A 20,205-nucleotide genomic window follows, 5' to 3' on the forward strand; every position below is an offset into this window, starting at 1 on the left:
CGGACAAGCATTTTATGTAAAAAATATCCGTTGAATGTTGCAAATGTTGGAATAACAGACAAAAAAGTCACTGCTACAAAATAGCCCGGGGGGGGCACTTCAATTTGAAATGGATATAGGTGTAGGGCTGGCGCTTTCGCACTAAGGGGCATTCGGTGAGAGCAACATGTAAAAAATATGGGGTCATTGGGTGAGAGCATGATTTTTGGCATTCGGTGAGAGCAAAATGTAAAAAATATGGGGTCATTGGGTGAGAACATGACCTTTTTTTAAATGGAATCTTTGGGTGAGAACCAAAACAGCGCCACAAAAACCTCGAAAATCGAATTTCTGGTTCTACATTGTAAATGGCTTCAAATTTCTTTATTTTTTCAAAATAAGTAACAAAATCAGTGATAAATGAAAGTTGCTGTTCAAATTGAACTTATAAGGGTCTTTGGGTGACAGATCAAATGGAAAAATAGGGGGTCTTCGGGTGACAGAGCGCGGAGCGAGCATGTGTTCGTAAAAAAATATGGGGTCTTTGGGTGACAGCGATGCTGAAAAGGGGGTCTTAACAGCCCTACATACGCGTCACCTCCAAAGTTGGAGTGCCCCCGGGCAAAATAGTATTCTTCTTCTCTGTTATTATTTTCGTGTTCAAAGTTTGCGAAAAAATCGAAAACTTGAAATCAAATACGAATTTTGAGTTTTATTTTTGCCTTTTTGTTAAAAAACAAATAAAATTGGGAGATTAAAAAAAATTAATTTCATGATTTTCAAACAGGACTGTGTAGGCCTACGTGCACGATTTTACTAACGCGCGCGGCAGCATATCAAAACCCTTGGTCACATTTCAGAATCCCTGTTTAAAAGGCTGTGCAGCAATTCAGCATCGAAGTGGTTACGTAATTCTCTTGGTTACCGGATCACGCTACTTTGGTATGCCTTCGAGTGCCATATACTTTATGTGGTGATCATTTCGATCGTGGTTCATTACTCTAGCGCGTGATCCCGTTGACATAGTAACATTACGTAACTTCGATACTGAATAGCAAACCGTAATGTACAATCCTGTCAAATAGGCCAATTTTGCTTTCAATCGTTGTCAGTTGGCTATTTTTAAATTTTTTTCAGGAAAGGCTGGTATTTATCTGTGGCTAAGATTGTTTTCTTCCATAATCTAGCTTTCAAAAAACGGTAAATATTACAACGCACTCGAGAATAATTTTTTTCTTTTGAATAAACTGATGAATTTTGGCCGATTCACTGCACAAAATCCTGATTTGCCTCGTCTGGGCTACTTTGTCTCTGCCTGAAACTATAAAGTGCGCACTCATTTTTCAAAAGGAAATATACTGCTGAACTCATAATGGTTGTACTTTCTCTTGTCATCTAAAAATAACTTTGATTTATTTATAACTGGCCTCGAGATTTAAGGGTGGTGCAATAATTATGTGTACCCCGAAGGGGGTGAATTATAGGGGGGGGCAAAGATTTTTGGCAGGCCAAAAGGGGGGCAAGCATTTTTGGCAGGTCGAAAGGGGGGGTCAAGCGATTTTGGCAGGTCGAAAGGGGGGGGGGTAATTTTTGGCACAGATATTTTGGGCACCGTTTCTATATTACGCCCTAAAAAGGCGTAGGAAAACGTTACGAACACGTTCAAATATGCAAAATTTCCTGCTCGCTGCGCTCGCATTATATGTTAAGACAATTTAAGGTTTTAGATTCGGGTTCCCCAAAATCTTGCATGTGTAAGGGAGGGGGCAAAGATTTTTGGCACGTCAAAGGGGGGCAAAGGTTTTTGGCACGTCGAAAGGGGGGGGCAAAGGTTTTTTGGCACGGCCAAAGGGGGGGGGGCAAGCGATTTTTGGCAGACCATTTTGAGAATTCACCCCCCGGGGGTACACATAATTATTGCACCACCCCTAACAAAAACCTACAGGTCACCCCAAAACCAAATGGCAGATTTCTTGTCATCGAGTTCAGTCGCTTGCCTGCTACGTTAGTCTTGCGCACAGTCATCAAACGCGTTGCACATGGCATAACGGCACAATGCTAACTGTTTCACAGATTGCAGAAGAGGCTAGCCAGACTCACTACACACACAGCCATGGTGATTCGAGGTGTGGGATCAAAGGGTCAATCTCGTGCAACAACACACAGAAAATAAGCATGACTTTCATACTGCAGTTACTGTCCGTTTTCCTATACACAATACACAGTGCTCTTTCCCATTGACGAGTGACCTCTACAAATAGCCCTACGTTAAAAGTATGGGGATATGACTAGTTAACGTCGCTGTGTGAAAAATAACCGGCCAATATAAAAAGTACTCTTGTAAAGTTCTAGAAAATATAGTTTTTAACATGTCCTAAATTTTTAGCTAATTTAGATGTTTGGAAATATTCGTACTTTGGTGTTTTAGTTAATGTTATAGGTAATAGTACATTGCCTAGTTAACGTCGCTGTGTGAAAAATAACCGGCCAATATTAAAAGTACTCTTCTAAAATTCTAGACAATATAGTTTTGTAACATGTCCTAAATTTTTAGCTAATTTAGGTGTTTGGAGAGGGTCGTACTTTTGTGTTTTAGGAAGGATATATGTAAACGACAGATAACACCAAAAATACGAAGAAATTATTTCCAAACCGTGTTAAGTCAACAACCATTATGTTGCTCATTTTCAAGAATGCTGGTTTACAAAAAGCACGCCATTGTCTCATTTCGTGAACAATAGTACACATACCATTGTTTCCTTTCGTTTCCTTTATAATCGGTTACCCAACTGAAGCTATAATAAAAAACTTTATTGCGATATCGCACATGAAAACAGGCTCTTCATGAAAACAGTCACATGTGCACAGCCAGAGAAGATCCGATTTAATCAGTTGAGCTGTTTCAATGAGTGTTATCTTGGTTTAATAGCTTTTAATGGGGTTAAGTCCTGCAAAGGTCGAGATGAATTCTACTGTAGACATGACTGCATCATGTTGTGCATTAACGTTTCGATATGCGACACAGGATTTAATTAAGATGGCCTTATCACGGGCCTTATCATGGTTTAAATGCTCAAAGCTCAAGGTCCTTGATGTACAAATATATCTATGTTTCAATTGAATCAATTTAGTTTGACCTTGTGCATTTCCACTTCGAACATAACTCAGTTATTCTTATTGCTGGCCATGGCAAATGTGATGATCTCAAATGCTGTTCAAAACCAAGACGACAAAACTTTAACTGTGGAGTGGGAAGATGGTGACACTCAATTGTACCCATACGTGTGGTTGCGAGACAACTGTCAATGCCGCACTGTCTGTTGGCACAAGTCTGGTCTATCGACGCAACCTGGTAAAGCAGTGTTCAATTTGGATTTGGATTTAACCCCGACATCTTTGGAAGTCATTGGTTCCATGGAATCTAGCTCTTCGTATAATCTGATAGACATACGATGGTCAGATGGTCACCAGAGTCAGTACGAATCCAATTGGCTTCGCAAATACAAGTTTGATTCTTCTCCACGATCAGACGGGATCTTAGACCCCAAGTTGCGGTATTGGGGTTCGGAGGTTGGAGACAAACAGCTGAAGAAATACCAATTCAACGACCTAGTTTCCAGTGATGAGGCTCTATTGAATTGGATGACTGACTTGAAAGAACTTGGCATTGCACTTATTGTCAACGCCCCGAAGAACGAAAATGAGATGCAGAAAATTGGAGAGAGAGTAAACTTTCTCCAACCGAGTCATTACGGGTAAGGATTTAGGGCATGATTTAGGGTCAATTATACTTGGGGTATAGAGGCTGCCCCTAGCTTGTCATTTTCCGTTTCATACCTCCTCAGAGCTTCTTATATCAGCAGGCAGATTTACTGTGAAGCTCCAAAATCTTTTTTCTTTATATCAGGTATAGGCTACTGCGAAGCTCCAAAATCTTTCTTTCTTTCTTCTTACAACCGCAAAATGCTACATGTACGCTTGCACCGATTTCGACCAAACTTATCCACAAGAAGCACTGGTCCAAGCTTAATATAAGTTACACACAAAATGGTCAAAGGTCATATAGGAGTTATTAGGGGTCATTTTGTGAAAATCTTAAAATGCTTCTCCTAAATCTAAATATACATGGTATGACCACAAATCAAAAACTAGCTCAGAAGAACCGCTGGCCCAAGCTTTATGTATGGGTTAAACAGCTTGGGGTCAAAGTTCATGTCACGCTTAATAGGGGTCATTTTGTGAAAAATAATATTTGTGCAAAATTGTATAAAGCACCCAGCAAACACAAAAACGTTTTAAAAACGATTTAAATAAGTTAGATTTTGGCTTTTGGTTTAGGTAAAAACGTTTTAATAACATTAAAATGTCGGGTTATATAAAGGTCATGATAACGTTTTAAAACGATTTGTATGAAAACACACTACAACAATATTTTTAAATGTTTTCAAAAAATGTTATTGTAAACTATTTTTGCAAACATTTTTGCCACATATTTTTTCAATACTTAAATAACATTATGTCAAAATATTTGAACCCAGCAAACACAGAAATGTTCTTAAAATGTTTTATTCAAAACATTTTAATATCATTTAAATGTCGGGTTATATAAAGGTCATGAAAACGTTTTTAAACGTTATTGCAAATATTTTGGGCAAACGTTTTTCGCAAAATATTTTATCACCCCCAAAATAACATTCTGTTTAGAATGTTTTGTATCAAGTTTTCAAGAATGTTTTTGGAATGTTATCAGAACGTTTTTATACCCTTTATATAACCCGACATTTAAACGTTTTCTCTAAAACATTTTTGTTTGCTGAGCAGTAGATTATCAAAAAACGTTTTTTAAGGTTATGAAACCGTTTTATAATCTTAATATACCCTTTATATAACCCGACATTTAAACGATTTCTGGCAACCTTTTATAACCTTTTGCGAATGAAGTCGAAAACGTTTTGTGTTTGCTGGGCAGCTATTTTGGTAATAAGAGCCAAGGGACTTACATTTGTTATGATTGCGGTTAATTTTATAACGTATACGACATTTGTCTTTTCTCTTGGGATTTCATGTGGTTACTTTGATAGTATTAAGATCACAGGAAATCATACCTTCCCATGATGTATTATAAAAATTGATCGGGACCTTGCAATTTCGGTCGGTGACAGCTAGTCTGGTATTTTGAAAACAAGAGATAAGCATAGACATAACAATTTAGAGATAAACATGTCAGTGTTCGTCAGTTTTTGTCTATTAGGCTATTCCAACTGAAATCCATACACCCTTTATGCAAGACATCACTTGAATCTTCCACACAGGAGTGTATATTTCAAATGGAGTCACCCATTCAGGTAGACCCATTTGAAATTTACACTCCTGTGTGGGCGATTAAGTCATGTCTTCCGGATGAGGTGTATGGATTTCAACTGAATAGCCCATGTTGCTGTTAGTTTGCTAGCATGTAGATCACAGTAAATGTGTCTTCCCATGATGCAAGGAAAATGATTCCTGATATACATGGAGAGTATGCAACCGCAAAGGTCATCTGAGGTCAAAGGTCAGGTCAAATTCAAAGTTGCTCTGATTGGGCTGCAACTCGGGGACAATGATCCCTGACACTTGGGGAGTATGAAATCACAAAGGTCATCCGAGGTCAAAGGTCAATTAAAATTTAAACTTCGTCCAATCAGGCTGTAACTTGCGGAAAATGATCCCTTAGACATGCATGGGGAGTATGAAACCGCAAAGGTCCTCCAAGGTCACAGGTCAGGAAAGATCAAATGAGGTTAAAATAGGCCCGATTGGGCTTAAATGTGATGCAAATTAGCCTTGATTTGAGAGAGCATGAGTAGTAAACTCGAGTTTACCCGAGGTCAAAGGTCAAATGAGTTCAATCAGAAACCACGGTCTGATATTCGTGGCTCGTGAGCCACTTAGCTCTAAGTTGATATTGGCTTCAGATAACTGAATACTTCGATGGAATGTTTTACACTGTATACAGCCTAGGCCAAAAATTAAGGTACCAGTTACGTTCACCACCTGTATATTCTAAAAAAAGGCAGATATGTCATAATTGGAACCAACAGCCAATAGCTGCATCTTTTAGCTCGAATTAGACAACAACAACAACAACAACAACAACAACAACAACGCACTTATATAGCGCCCAACACCAAAAGGCCTCTGGGCGCTTTACAAAAGATAAAACTTAAAATTACAACCTTAAAAGTACATCTTAAAAACTACCAATTAAAAACCAGAAAATTATACACAAAAGCAGCAAAAATATTTACGACGGATTGTCAAACAAATAAGTCTTTAAAAGTCTCTTGAAGATGGGGAGACTGCCCGCTTTCTGGATGCGTGCAGGCAGCTTGTTCCACAAAGTTGGCTCGGCGACGGAGAATGTCCTTTCACCATAGTAGGCCGTCGAAACCTCGCGACTGGGCGGCGGCACATTAAGAAGAAGTTTTGAGTTAGACCGAAGAGTGCATTGGGGAACATGAACTTTGATGAGATCAGAGATGTAAGATGGTGCTATACCATGGAGAGACTTATATGTGAGGAGAAGAAGTTTGAAGACGATACGATCCTTGATTGGAAGCCAGTGAAGCTCACGGCGAAGAGAGGTGATGTTGCAGTCTTTCTTGGCACAGGTAACAAGACGGATAGCACAGTTTTGAACACGTTGAAGTTTTGCGAGAGTTGTAGCAGGAAGTCCATAGAGAAGGCTGTTGTTGGCATCCAGACGCGAGGTCACAAAGGCATGAACAAGGCGTTCGGCTGTTGATCTGTCAATATACTTCCGAATCAGGCCAATCTTGTGGATGGCATGGCAAGCAGAGCGGCATACATTTTTAACGTGAGTTGTAAGAGTCATGTGATTGTTCATTGCGACACCAAGATTTCTGGCTTCCTTGATGATGCTAACTTCATACTGGCCTATGGTAAGAGATGAAATCGATGGCGTATCTTTCACAAAGCGCGACGACATATGAACAATTTCTGTTTTGGTGTCATTCAACAGAAGATTATTGCACGTTGTCCAGGATTTTACATTGCGAGCGCAATTTTCTAGCCTACTCAACTGGCCAGGCATTTCTTCCAGGGTAAAGTCAACATACATCTGACTGTCATCAGCGTAGAACATCGCGTCAACATTATCATCACCGGCGATAACATCCTCTAACGGAGCAGAATATATGGCGAAGTCAAAAGGGCCACTCACTGACCCCTGAGGAACACCACAGTGAAGGACGTGATTGGCAGAGGAACTATCACCTACAGCAACATATTGCTTGCGATCAGATAGGTAGCTTTCAAACCACTGTAGCACACTATCGCGGATGCCATAGCGATCCCTCAGCCGCCTCAGAAGGATGTGATGGTCAACAGTGTCGAAGGCGGCCGAGAGATCAAGCAGAACAAGCACAACGTTTCTATGATAGTCCAGTGCACGAAGAATGTCGTTGTGCACACGGAGTAAAGCAGTTTCTGTAGAATGGCACTTCCTATACGCGGATTGCAACGTCCCATAGAGACCGTTTTCCTGCATAAAGTCTTGCACCTGTGTCACTACTGCACGCTCAACCACCTTAGAGAGAATTTTCAGGTTGGATATTGGCCTATAATTGCTGAGATCTTCCGGATCTTTGCCAACCTTCTTTATCAATGGTTTCACACGCGCAAGATGGAAACGTTCCCGATTGCAGCGACAGATTGACGATCTTAGTGATACACGGCAGAAGCTCAGGAAGACACGCCTTTAACAGCCAGGTCGGAATACAGTCTGATTGGCAAAACGACGATGGAGCTTTCATTACGATAGTTCGCACCTGTTCCTCAGATACCCTAGCGAATTTGCAGAAGGTCGATTGATGCAGAGGTGTTTCAGGAGTGGAGTCCGTACGCGAGATGTTATCTAGCTTGTCCTTTACACGCTCAATTTTATCACGAAAGAAGTCGGCGAAATCGTTGGCGAGTTGCTCTTCATTATCATGAGAAGGAAGTTTCTTAGAAGTGTTGGACGAACAAAGTTTGTCTACTTCGCGGAAGAGCTGGCGACTGTCAAGGTTGGAGAGCTTAGACTTATGATAGTTAGTCTTAGCCGTATCCAAAAGATCTTTGTAGTTAGGGGTGGGGCAATAATTATGTGTACCCGGGGGGGGAATTCTCAAAATGGTCTCCAAAATCGCTTGCCCCCCCCTTTGGCCGTGCCAAAAACCTTTGCCCCCCCCCCTTTCGACGTGCCAAAAAACCTTTGCCCCCCCCCCTTTTGACGTGCAACACATGCAAGATTTTGGAGAAACCTGAATTTAAAACCTTAAATTGTCTTAACATATAATGCGAGCGCAACGAGCAGGAAATTTTGCATATTTGAACGTGTTTTCTTTTAGGGCGTAATATAGAAACGGTGCCCAAAATATCTGTGCCAAAATTGCTTGCCCCCCTTTCGACCTGCCAAAAATCGCTTGACCCCCCTTTCGACCTGCCAAAAATGCTTGCCCCCCCCTTTTGGCCTGCCAAAAAATGTTTGCCCCCCCCTATAATTCACCCCCGGGGTACACATAATTATTGCACCACCCCTTATTACATGCATCACGAAAAATCTGCTTATGAACTGTCAGGCCAGATTTTACATATTGACGCTCACACCAACGCTTTTCACGCTTAGCAGCACGGAGCTCATCGTAGTACCATGGCGCATGAGGTCTTTAAAAAGTGATGCACTTAGTTTGCTCCGGAGCATGGCGTTCTAGGAGTCCAGACATAACGGTGTCAAATTGTGTACAAAGCGAATCAATTTCGTCCTTGGGATCGGTAACCACAGACGAAGTAACAACATCCTGTTTGAAATCTTCAAGTTGGATTTCGCGCAAGAAATAAAGACACGGCAATCCAAAAACCCAAGGAAGATGCAAATTTAAAAGTTGCAATTTGCCCATTGCATGCCCTATTGATTTGTACACAAACGTTAGCGAACAAGAGAACTAGCGCCATGCTTTCATCATAAAAATAGCGTCGTGCTTTCATTGATTAGAGCACAAAAGTACAATTTTTATTTTGTATGCTCATTAGGTTTTAGATCACCGTTTCTTTAATTGTCAACCAATTTCCACAAATAAGGTCTTAAATCAGAGCTAAAGAGTACAGGGACTGATGTTGCTTTTTATTTTGACACATTTGTCTTCATTTAGGATATAAAGGGGTGAACACAACTGGTACCTTAATTCTTTGGCTTACTGTAGGTCTACGTATATCTTCATTATCTTCTAATATCATGCACTAATTTTTACTGATTTTCAGTCTGATCTGGAAGGTCCGTACAAGGTATTCTCCAGATGGCTCCGACCACCACAATGCTGCTTACAAAGCCGGGTTCCTGCCATTACATACGGACTTAACTTACGTTCAGAGACCAGCAGGGGTAAATATAAATTTAAACAAATAAACACATTGTATACATAGGGGCTGTGCAATAATTATGAGGCCCCTCCGGGTAAAATTTTCAAATGGCGCGCCGAAAATTGCTTTCCCCCCTTCTTGGCCTGCCCAAAAATCGTTGCCCCCACCCTGCACATGCCAAACGTTTTGGTTCCCAATTTGCAAACTTGCTTTCAACCCCAGGTTTCAACCACAAGAAAATCAAAGCAACTATTATACTAAATAATTATTATTAGTCATGACTTTTGCACTATGCGAACTTAACCTGACCAAGTTGAAAGCTTTGAAATTGAACCTACTTGAATGGTTTTCCCAGGTGGATAAAAAGATGTGTAGGCCTACTGGGCATCTCTGGACAGCTAAAACATGTTTGATGAAGATCTTGGCTAAATGCCCAATTTGAAATGCACTGTAATGCCTCTCCAGAATTCATTGCTGGAAATTATTTTTGAACTTTGTCTAATTGGGCTTAAACTTGATGAGTGGATTGACAAAACGAACTCGAGGTCAAAGGTCATCTAGGGGCTAACATAAACTTCCCCGATTGGGCTTAAACCTGGTGGGAGGAATCATTCGTATAAGGGTAACATGTACAAAATAAAATCGAGGTCAACCAAGGTCAAAGGTTATACAGAGGCTAAATTTTAAACTTCGCCCAATTGGGCTTAAACTTGGTGAAAGTAATTCTCCATATCATGGAGGCATGAACAAATTCAAACCGAGATCACTCAAGGTCAAAGGTCATATGGGGTCAAACGTGAAAGTATGCCCAAAAACGTGGTAAAAAGAATCCTCAATATGACGAGAGCATGTCAAAAAGGCAAAAGGGTAGTCGGGGTCAAACAGCTACAGTTGCAGTATACACATCACAGCCTCAGCAAATAGGTCCCCGGGGTTCATCAAAAGGAACCTACACTCTTGCCCTATAAGAACACCAAAGAACTGACATACGAGACCATTGTCAGACCACTGGTGGTATATGCTGCATCATGTTGGGATCCACACACTAAGAAAGCCAAAAACAAACTTGAAATGATTCAAAAGAGCAGTGAGGTTCATTCAGAGCGAGCCAAATTAGTCAGTTGAGTTTTTTTACTTTACCTTGTTATTTTGGCTTAAAATGGACAGAAACCCTTCCTTACTAATATCATTTCAGCATTCTGAGTAAATAATAACAAAATTACAACTTGGAGGAAATCGAACCTAAATTTACTAACATCAATCTTGATTATTGCAGCTTATGATGCTTCATTGTATTGAATCAGCTAGTGATGGTGGCGAGAGTCTCCTGTCAGATGGCTTCAAAGCTGCTGAAGAACTCAAGCGTGAAAATCCTGAAGCATTCAAGCTACTTACAACAACCATATTTGAGAGCTTTGACAAAGGACAGTCAACCGATTATCATGGAAGGTATCACACCGTTTCAAGGCACTCTGTCATACAGTAAGTATACATGAATGAAGACAAAAAAGAAGCCCCTTTAGGGAACCTCTGGAGATCATTCTCGCTATACCAAATATCTTCTAGTATAAAAAGCTAGATCAGAACTACTGTACATGTTCACGTAACCTCCTTCAACTCATTTGCATAGAATTGAATACCAGGATCGTATTCTGATTCGTTGAACTTTTAATTAGCATACTTTTGGATACCTCCATATTTGGGTTTACCTAATTAATTATGGTTCGAATCCCGGGGGTGCAAATTAAGTGACTTCTTTGTTCATCTTCTCTCCTCTTTCGTATCTTCTTTATCTTCCGATAGCAAAAAGTAGGGTTGGGTGTTAGGGTTAGATAAGATGTATTTTTCCAGATTAAAGCCTAGAAAGTACGTTGTTTACATCATGACGTCATTAGAGCTTGTCACTCGTCCGATTCGAAACACGAAAAACATTTGCACTTTCCTTTCCATTAACAATTAAACCTCAAATTGTGGGATAGGCTTTTACGACGGGAATTCATAACAATTAGTGGGTTTTTAGCGGGTTCGCCGTCGTTGACAGTTCTAAACTTGTCCGACGGCGAACCCGCTAAAACCCACTAATAATTAAAACTCACCCACCTTTAAGTTAGTGTTAACAAATCATTTTTCCATATTTGCTCAAACATTTTAAAATGTTGTTGTAGTGGGGTTTTTTCCATATAAAACGTGTTAAAAACGTTTTTATGACCTTTATATAGACCTAACTCAACAATTAAATGTTGATATTAATTAAAAACCAACAACTAGTATTTCCTTTGAAAACGGCACGAAAGACTTAATAAAAGAAAATGATAATATCTATTAAAAACATTTAATTACATTATTGTTCTATTTTTTACCTAAAATCAGACTTGATAATCGTGGACAGATTTCTCAAGTAGTGATGGCAGATCATGGCCGGACACCAATGTTGCGAGCCCCAGTCTCAACAGTTCCAGCAATATACCAAGCACTTAAAATGTTTCAAAATAAACTTCACGATCCGGTCAACCTGTTTAAATACAAGTTACAAGCAGGTGAGTGTCTAATTTGAACATTCTATACCATTTTCATGATGTAATAGACCTTTTCAGTAAATCCCATAAGCCTTTGCGAATACACCTGAGATCAGTGATGTACCACCTTTTGGCTTCTACCTTTAAAAGCATGTAAGCTACATTGATACCGATGCCACCTATAGAACGAGAAGATTTGCCCCTTCATTTTGCATACCACTTTGTCCAATTTTTTTCTCATTTGAACCTCATTTGACCTTTCCTGACCTGTGACCTTGGAGGACCTTTGTGGTTTCATACTCCCCATGCAAAAAAAAAATGAAATGGGTGTAATACCCCCTTAAAGCAATTTATAAACAATTGTATTTTTTTACACTTGTGCTGGGATTACTGAATGGGTCTTTAATACACAGACAAGATAAACTGTGACAATCAACTTACAATTAAGAGAGCAATTAGAATTTCATGACAAATAATTTACAAATTAATGCTCTTACACATATGTGACCCAGCATGAGTAAATGAGGCAGAATGAGGGAAATATAAAAATTGAGATATTCATATTTTTGTAATCTGTATTAAATAATGAACATTTTGATACCAAAATCAACATACTACAGCATTTAGTGGGTTTTTAACGGGTTCGCAGTCGGACAAGTTTAGAACTGTCAAGCTTTCGTCAGGAGTAGCTCTGACTTCTTCAGGAAAAAGTACCTTAGAATGAGACATGTAGGCCGCCCCTTGTCTACTGATGGCTCTGAAAAGAGCCGTTCACTGAAGACTGCCCCTTGCGACAGAGAACAAACAGATTTCGGCTATCTGCTAATTTTAAAGGTTTTGGTGGTTCTGAAAAGAGCCGTTCACTGAAGACTGCCATTTGTCTACAGAAAACCTCGCATATCCGCTAAAAACCCACTAATTGTTATGAATTCCCGTCGTAAAAGCCTATCCCACAATACACTACAGCATTCCTGTCAAAAGTAATGAATGATCAAAAATCATTTTGTTGCCAACAATTAATCAATTTTTCACATTTTGTGCTTATGCATCAAAATGGCTTTTACCGCAATGAATCTCATTTACTTATATCGGGTCACATATTTCCGTATTTTTAATAAAGGTGACATAATATGCCTTAATAACTACCGAGTGCTGCATGGAAGAGCTGACTTCAAAGTTACTGAGACCACCAATCGCCACTTAGAGGGGACATACATGGATTGGGACCAGGTTAACTTACGTATGCGAGTGCTTCAAACAGAAATGGACCAGAAAAACATCAACAGTCACGCATGAGGACGAATGGGATTCAAACTGCATGATTAACAACACATAACGTTTTACAGAAAACGTTAAAATGTGAAAGGATATCAAACATTTTATTAAAGGGGCACTTCGTGATCCACAGCCTCATCCCCCCACTTTTCTCAAAAAAAGTTGAGATTTTTATATCACTGGAAACCTCTGGCTACATAATGTTTATATACAAAATATTTCTTGCAGATTAATTCGTTTAGCAAAGATATCGTGAAATTTGAAATTACAACGCATTGTCTATGGAGCAGTGTAATACACATAATCATGCATAACTCGCGAACGCAAAATCGGAATCAACTGAAATTTTGGGAATAGGTTTTTTCGAGGATATCTAATGAAAAATGACATAAATAGAGGATGCTAGGATCACGAAATACTCCTTTAATATTCAAAAATATTTTTGAAAACTGTCATTAAAAATTGACATTGAACTATTATAGTCCGTATGACTTCCTCGAGTAATTGAGACACAATGATGATTATTATAACAAAAGTTAAGAAAGGAAATGACGCAGGGAATCGTACTAGCATAACTGATTTCTGCAAAAATATTTTTTTTGAGAAAATTACAAAATTTGATTTTACTTTACTGCCTTCGACACTCACTGCGCCAGTGACCAGCTTTTATTGTCATGCAGAGTCGCGCTAAAAGTCGATCAGTAATGTTAGTTAAAAACATAGTGCATGGATATATCTTTAAAAAAATCCTAGTTGTAAAATTAGGCATGAAATTTTCCCCCCAAAATTTGGGGGGGGTCCTGGGCCCGAGCCCATCTGGCTCAATGGTAAATGTGGCCCTGTCCCCGATTTCCTGCCCTGCCTCTGATTTCTTTAAATAACCTTGAACAGTCCAATCCAGTACTTCAATGACTCATCCCTTATTATCTTGCAATTACTCAAGAGAGCACGATTTGGGACCATATCTAAGCATATCCAAATCTGCCCCTGAAGCTTGCCCAATTTGCCTTGTCTGCGAGTTCTCTTTGAATGAGTATTTTGTGCGAAACAAAGTGAGAAGAGAGATTGTAACAGGTGCTGAAGTATTGACACATTATTTTAAAAGCAATTATAAAAGTGTTGATTTGTCCATCTGTCATTAAGTGTTTAGCTATTTTTTGAAAATCTGATATTATGTCCGCACCATATAGTCGTGCGAAAGACTCTTTACAGGTTCATTCATCTGTCATGAAATGTCCTTGAGCACATGAAATAACAAAAAGTCTCAGTGTGAAAGCTATGGAGCGTAAAATGTCTCATTTGCATAACAAGGAACAACTTAATTAAGAGCCAAAGCCCTTTATATCAGTTTAGTTGATAGCTGGTTTGTCATTACACCACATTTCGCCAAAATACATTCTAGAAACGCTTGCTGTTAGAATAAGAAAAATTTTAATGCTAATTTATTGCACATTCTAGGGAAGCGTGGTTACCTTTTTAAAATAACCGAGTGAGAGGGTTTTCAAGAAAATATTTTTCCTGTCAAAACTGAAGCATCCTCTGTATAAAAGAAAATATGAATATTAACTGCACATCATATTTAACGATTCGTGATACCCAATTGTGGCACATTTGATGTCGTTTATGAGGCAGAGAATTTTATTTCAATTTTATATACGCCAAAATATTTTTTTAATTGACCAAGAATAAGGATAGAAAAAACGTTGAAAATCCTATGTATAAATAACATTAGACCCGCAAAAGATCACTGTTTCGTTTTTATTGTAATCTAATATTTTATTTCCGGAAGAAAAATTTGGGGTCTAAAATGGATTTTTATGTAATTGATAAAACATCGAACGTGTATACAAGAAAAATGGTAGGTTCCTCTATAGTATTTTACTGACCATGGAAATGTACTGACACCGTGAGAGCACGTGTCAAAATCGATATCATGTATTGTCCATATAGACGCGCATTTATTATGTTTATTGTCAGATTAACAACAATTGAGCGCTATTAATACACATTAATGTTTTTAGGCAAATAAAATTCTAAAATGTGGTACGTTTTCTGCTTTTGCTTGTCACGTGGTAGGCCTATATTGAAGTTGCGATTATATCATCAAATAAGTTTCAAATGGATTCCATCAAGACAAGTAGCCGAGTGGTCTAAGGCGCTAGACTCATAGACCATATAAGCGCGTCCGGCCTGCGCCGTGAGTTCGAACCCCGTCTCTGCCAAACTTTAGAAGAAGCAAAATTGACATTTTAATTTTTTTTAAATTTCATATTGGGGAAATGTGACTGGGAGAATTTATGTATGGCGTGGAGTGGTGTGGTTTGTCATGATGGGTTTGCCATATTTAGTTTTCGCATAGAAATATTTGTTATAGACACAAAGGGGAAAGACTACAGATTAACATTTTACTATGTTCATTTTGTTACTGTTAGCCCATACAAAATTCTTAAAATAGGCTTGTATATTTAACGTTGTATTTTGATTCGCGGACTTTTTTAAAATACTTATATTATAAGTGAGGCCCATGTTACATAGGAAACTGCCTAAAGTTGTCCAAAATTGGACAAAAATTGTGCAAAAGTGCGCTAAATTTTGCTAAACTGCGCAAAGTTGTCATTCGACTTTGCTAATTTTTTTGCAATTTTGTGCAAATTTGCATTAACCTAGAGTAACTTTACGTAATTTTATGCAACTTTATGAAAAGTTTTGGGCAAGTTTGCGAAATTTTGCAAAATGTTTAGATAACTTTGGGCAAGTTTGCGCAAAATGTTTAGGCAACTTAATGCAACTTTGTGTAATGGTCTATTTTGACAATTTTGGCCAACTTCCCCTGTGACACGGGGCCTTAAGTGGTATAGTAGCGGCTGCTGAAAGAAGGAACAAAGAAGGAAAGAAAGAGCACCGGAGGAATTTAAATAACGACCTCATGTCAAAATATTTCTGTTTAAAGCAGTCAAGTTAGCTGAATCGATAAGGCGTTCGACTATGGTGCGAGAGGTTGCGGGTTCGAACCCTGGCGGTGTCTTGTACGATCTCGTGGAAAAATTGAGTTAGCTTGAAATTCCCATGGACAAGAAAGAAACTGCTAATTGTCTCGTTGTAACCCGTACGAAACTCGGGGAACTGATCCTGGTTGCGATGGTTATTTGTGGAATGTCTAGGGTGTGCGCTCTTGTTACAGCAAAGTCCCTGATTTGTTGTTAAATGGTTTATGGAATGATGTGGGGCCGTAGTGGTCAGCGACAACCTGGAAAGGGTGCTGAGGCTTATGGATCAACGTCTAGGCGTTGTGCCTGTGCGTACCTTTTAAAAAAAATCTTGATTCGACTTGGATACATCTGCAAGACTAGTGTAATAATGCTGTGAACTTCCAGTTTCAGCTTTCTGTGATTGACTATTTTTTCTTGCCAACGTTTCTGCAATGGATAGATTGGACAGTTGAAACCCATACATATGGTAAACACACCGCAAAGTGTTAAAGAGGTTTGAAACTTCCCGTTGCATCTCGAAGAAAACTTGAAAAATTGGCAGATAAAACAATAATTTAATAGGATATTGGATTAACTCAGACTTGTCAGACGATTGCTCTGATTCTGCAGATTGATAAATTTAGGAGTCACAATTGAGCCCAAGGTGATACAAGCAACAGAATTGGCATATACTCTCCACGTGGGTCACTTTAGCCCTTTATGCAATCCGGGTCAAAGCTAAAACGGGAATCTAAATTCAAAGTTGCTCATAATTTTGTTAAAAATCCAATTCCTAAACATGCTAAAGGAGGAGAAGGTGTAGCAGCTGTACCAAAAGTGACAAAAGTAGAAAACAATTGTACAAAAGCTTCCAAGATAATCAAGAATAGATTGTTATTTCTCATGTTCAGTTCGAAACTTGTCGAAACAACTTACCAGCAAGAAGTAGAGTGACTACAATCAAAGAAATTAATATTTGGCACACATTGACAATAATTACGTTGGAACTCTTCATTGCTGCTCTGAGAGTTCAGTGAAATTAGTATAACTATGTTTGATGAGAAGTACAAACCCTCCCCTTCCCCCCTTTCCCTCCCCCATTCACCCTCAATTAATGTTGGGGGACTGGAGAGCCCAATGTCAAAATTGCTTTCATCAACATTGAATTGGGAGAGAGGGGTAGCAGTTTACAGTTATTATGCCAGAGTGTGCCAACATTAATTTCTTTGATTGTAGACTTCCAATACCACATAGCAATAAACACCATGATCACAGCTCCTGCTATCATTGGCTATCTCCACTGTCATCCCAAACAACACCGGCATTGCCATCAACCATCCGTAGCTTGTCGTGAATGGTATGATGACAGTATAGACCCAGACTGGAAGCCATACTGGAGTCAGAGTGACTCTAAAAGCAGAGTCCAGCCAATCTGCGAATCTATGTCTACCCCATATTGGGAGTAATATGGGGAGTAATTTGAAGAGTCATAATTTGTTGAATCAGCTGAAGAGTCACCATAGATGACTCTACACAGGAGTCATTGTAGACATAGAGTCGCGCAGTGGCTGGACCCCGCTTCTAGAGTAACCCGGTGAGTAACCCAGACTCCATTTATAGAGTCCCCAGTGAGGCGAATACGTTATCATGAACAATTCATCACAATTACAAAAATGTAAGCATTAAATTGATCTTCTCGTCAGGTTAAAATTCTCCTGTGGAATCCAGCTCAAGACCAAGTTAGCCTACAGCATGAACATATCACATCAGACTGTCCAAACACTCATACATGATACACCGCGCGAATGCCCGATTCGTGCTGCTGTTTACTGCTATTCAGAATGATGGGCAATGCCCATCATGCTGAATAGCAGTAAACAGCAGCAGCATAAATGCAAATTCATCAATACACTGTGTACAGTCTGCCGCCTGGACAACCAATTCTTTAGAAATGCTTAGTCGCGCTAAAAGTCGATCGATACATGTAAAAATCAGCACAATTCAGAGATACACCTTTTTGCTATGAAATTAATTTTCTCGGTCAAATATAAAGCAATATTTTTTTTTTTTTCTGTAATGTCAGTTAAAAACTTGGTGCTTGGATATACATTTTTTTTAAATCCTGGTGTTAAAATTAAGCATCAAATTGTGTCTTTTAGTGTGATATTTTTGATTTTTATAGGCCTTGAATTCGCCTGCGAGCTTTTTACGGAATTCATGTTTTAGCGTCTCAAACTAACATAGTTTGCTAAAGAAAGATATTTCCCACCTCTGTAAAGCACATCGTGTGGGTCTATATGTTATAGTTTTGTCAGAATTTCCGTTTTGTTTTACCCTTTTTCCATTCATGATCCGAAAATGTCAAACTAAGTAAAAGTAGGCAATGGTGAGTACTTTTATCTCGAGAGCAACCAGCAGAAATAGTCGATATTTCCTTTGTTGTTATCCAGGTCAATTTTTCATTGAAAGCAAATTGCCCGACCAGCGATTAAATCCCCAATTGGGTGTTCTGGTTAAACATGATCAGTAGGAGCGCTATAGGTCTGGGAATTTCTTTGCTATATTGAAGTTCTGGCAACACTATAGCCATGCCGGTATTCCTATTAAACCCAGGGATATCGATCCACAATGCTAGTACTAGCCTTTAGATTTCACGTGTTGATTTAGAAATTTTTTCAGCCGACAGTGAAAGATGGTGAAATCAAAACGGAAATTCTGACAAAACTATGATATATAGCTCACGGTGATGTGCTTTAGAAAGTTGGGGAAAATCCTTCATTAGCGAACTATATTACTTTGAAAAGCTAAAAGGTTGATCCAAGAAAAGCTCGCGGGCCGAGCTGAAGCCTATAAAAATCGAATATCTTACACTAAATGACTAAATTTCAGGCCTAAGTTTAACACCAGGATTTAAAAAAAAAATCAGTATCAAGCATTATAGTTTTTCCAGCCATTTACTGAAAAAATGAAAATTATTGCTTTTCATTTGGCTGAGAAAAAAAATTTTACACTGAAAAGGTGTAACTCAAAATTTTGCTCATTTCAACACCAATTTCGATCGTTTGTATTGCCTCATTAAATGACTGAGTGAGCCTTGCAGAACAAAAAAAGAATCGGTTGTGCAGGTAGCTGACTGTGTACCGCGTCGATGATCAGTCCCAGAACAACGCCAAATATGGATTAAAAGACCTTTGACCTTGGATGTACAACAGCATGTTATGATCTAATGGGAAACTGTGCACATCAACAAACACCATTTCTATCAAAAAGGCAACGGCCGATATAATTTGAAACCACATAAATTACTAGAGTTGGTTCTTCTCTTGGATTTGGACCAAGCTTTAGAATATCGAATGTTGCGTTTTGAAATAAAACAAACCAGAAATTTATCACCCATTGTAAAGATATGGAACATGTACCGAATACATGTACATACATTGGCTGACCTTGTGGATTTCCTGGCCCAGCCATGCTAACCACATAAGGAGATTATACGATTAACCTAGTGCAGCTATTGTCATAGCAGGGTATTATTATGTAATACTCCTGATCCATATTTGGCGTTCTCTTGGACTGATGATCCTGAATGTAGAATCAATTTACTCAACGGGTAGAGTCAATTATTTAGTTAGTTAGTTAGTTAGTTAGTTAGTTAGTTAGTTAGTTAGTTAGTTAGTTAGTTAGTTAGTTAGTTAGTTAGTAATTAATTAATTAATTAATTAATTAATTAATTAATTAATTAATTAATTAATTAATTAATTAATTAATTAATTAATTAATTAATTTATTTATTTATTTATTTATTTATTTATTTATTTATTTATTTATTTATTTATTTATTATTTAACCCGGGATGATCAATCAATGCACTGGCACTATTCTCCATTTGACTCCACGGAGAGTCAACTGACTCTCTTGTGACAAGTCAGGCGACTCCTTTTGAGAGTCAGTGCTAGTTTTCTCCCCGGGTTTTCTCCACATTGAGAGTCACTTGACTCCATTCTGGCTAGTGCAATCCACCCAGTTTGTGAAGCACTGGCGTTAAAGCGTGTCTCCCATTGTAACAT

At 38.7% G+C, this 20,205-nt stretch overlaps 1 protein-coding gene across 1 annotated transcript; it reads left to right on the top strand.

The window, feature by feature from the left end:
• Positions 1–3,158: 3,158 nt before the first annotated feature.
• Positions 3,159–13,590, top strand: LOC140151873 (gamma-butyrobetaine dioxygenase-like). Its single transcript, XM_072174188.1, has 5 exons — positions 3,159–3,734; positions 9,280–9,400; positions 10,655–10,860; positions 11,749–11,915; positions 13,015–13,590. The coding sequence occupies exons 1-5, from the start codon at positions 3,166–3,168 to the stop codon at positions 13,188–13,190; spliced, it is 1,239 nt and encodes a 412-aa protein (XP_072030289.1). The 5' UTR covers positions 3,159–3,165; the 3' UTR covers positions 13,191–13,590.
• Positions 13,591–20,205: the final 6,615 nt, after the last annotated feature.

Source organism: Amphiura filiformis, chromosome 5, assembly GCF_039555335.1.
Source record: "Amphiura filiformis chromosome 5, Afil_fr2py, whole genome shotgun sequence".
NCBI lineage: Eukaryota > Metazoa > Echinodermata > Ophiuroidea > Amphilepidida > Amphiuridae > Amphiura > Amphiura filiformis.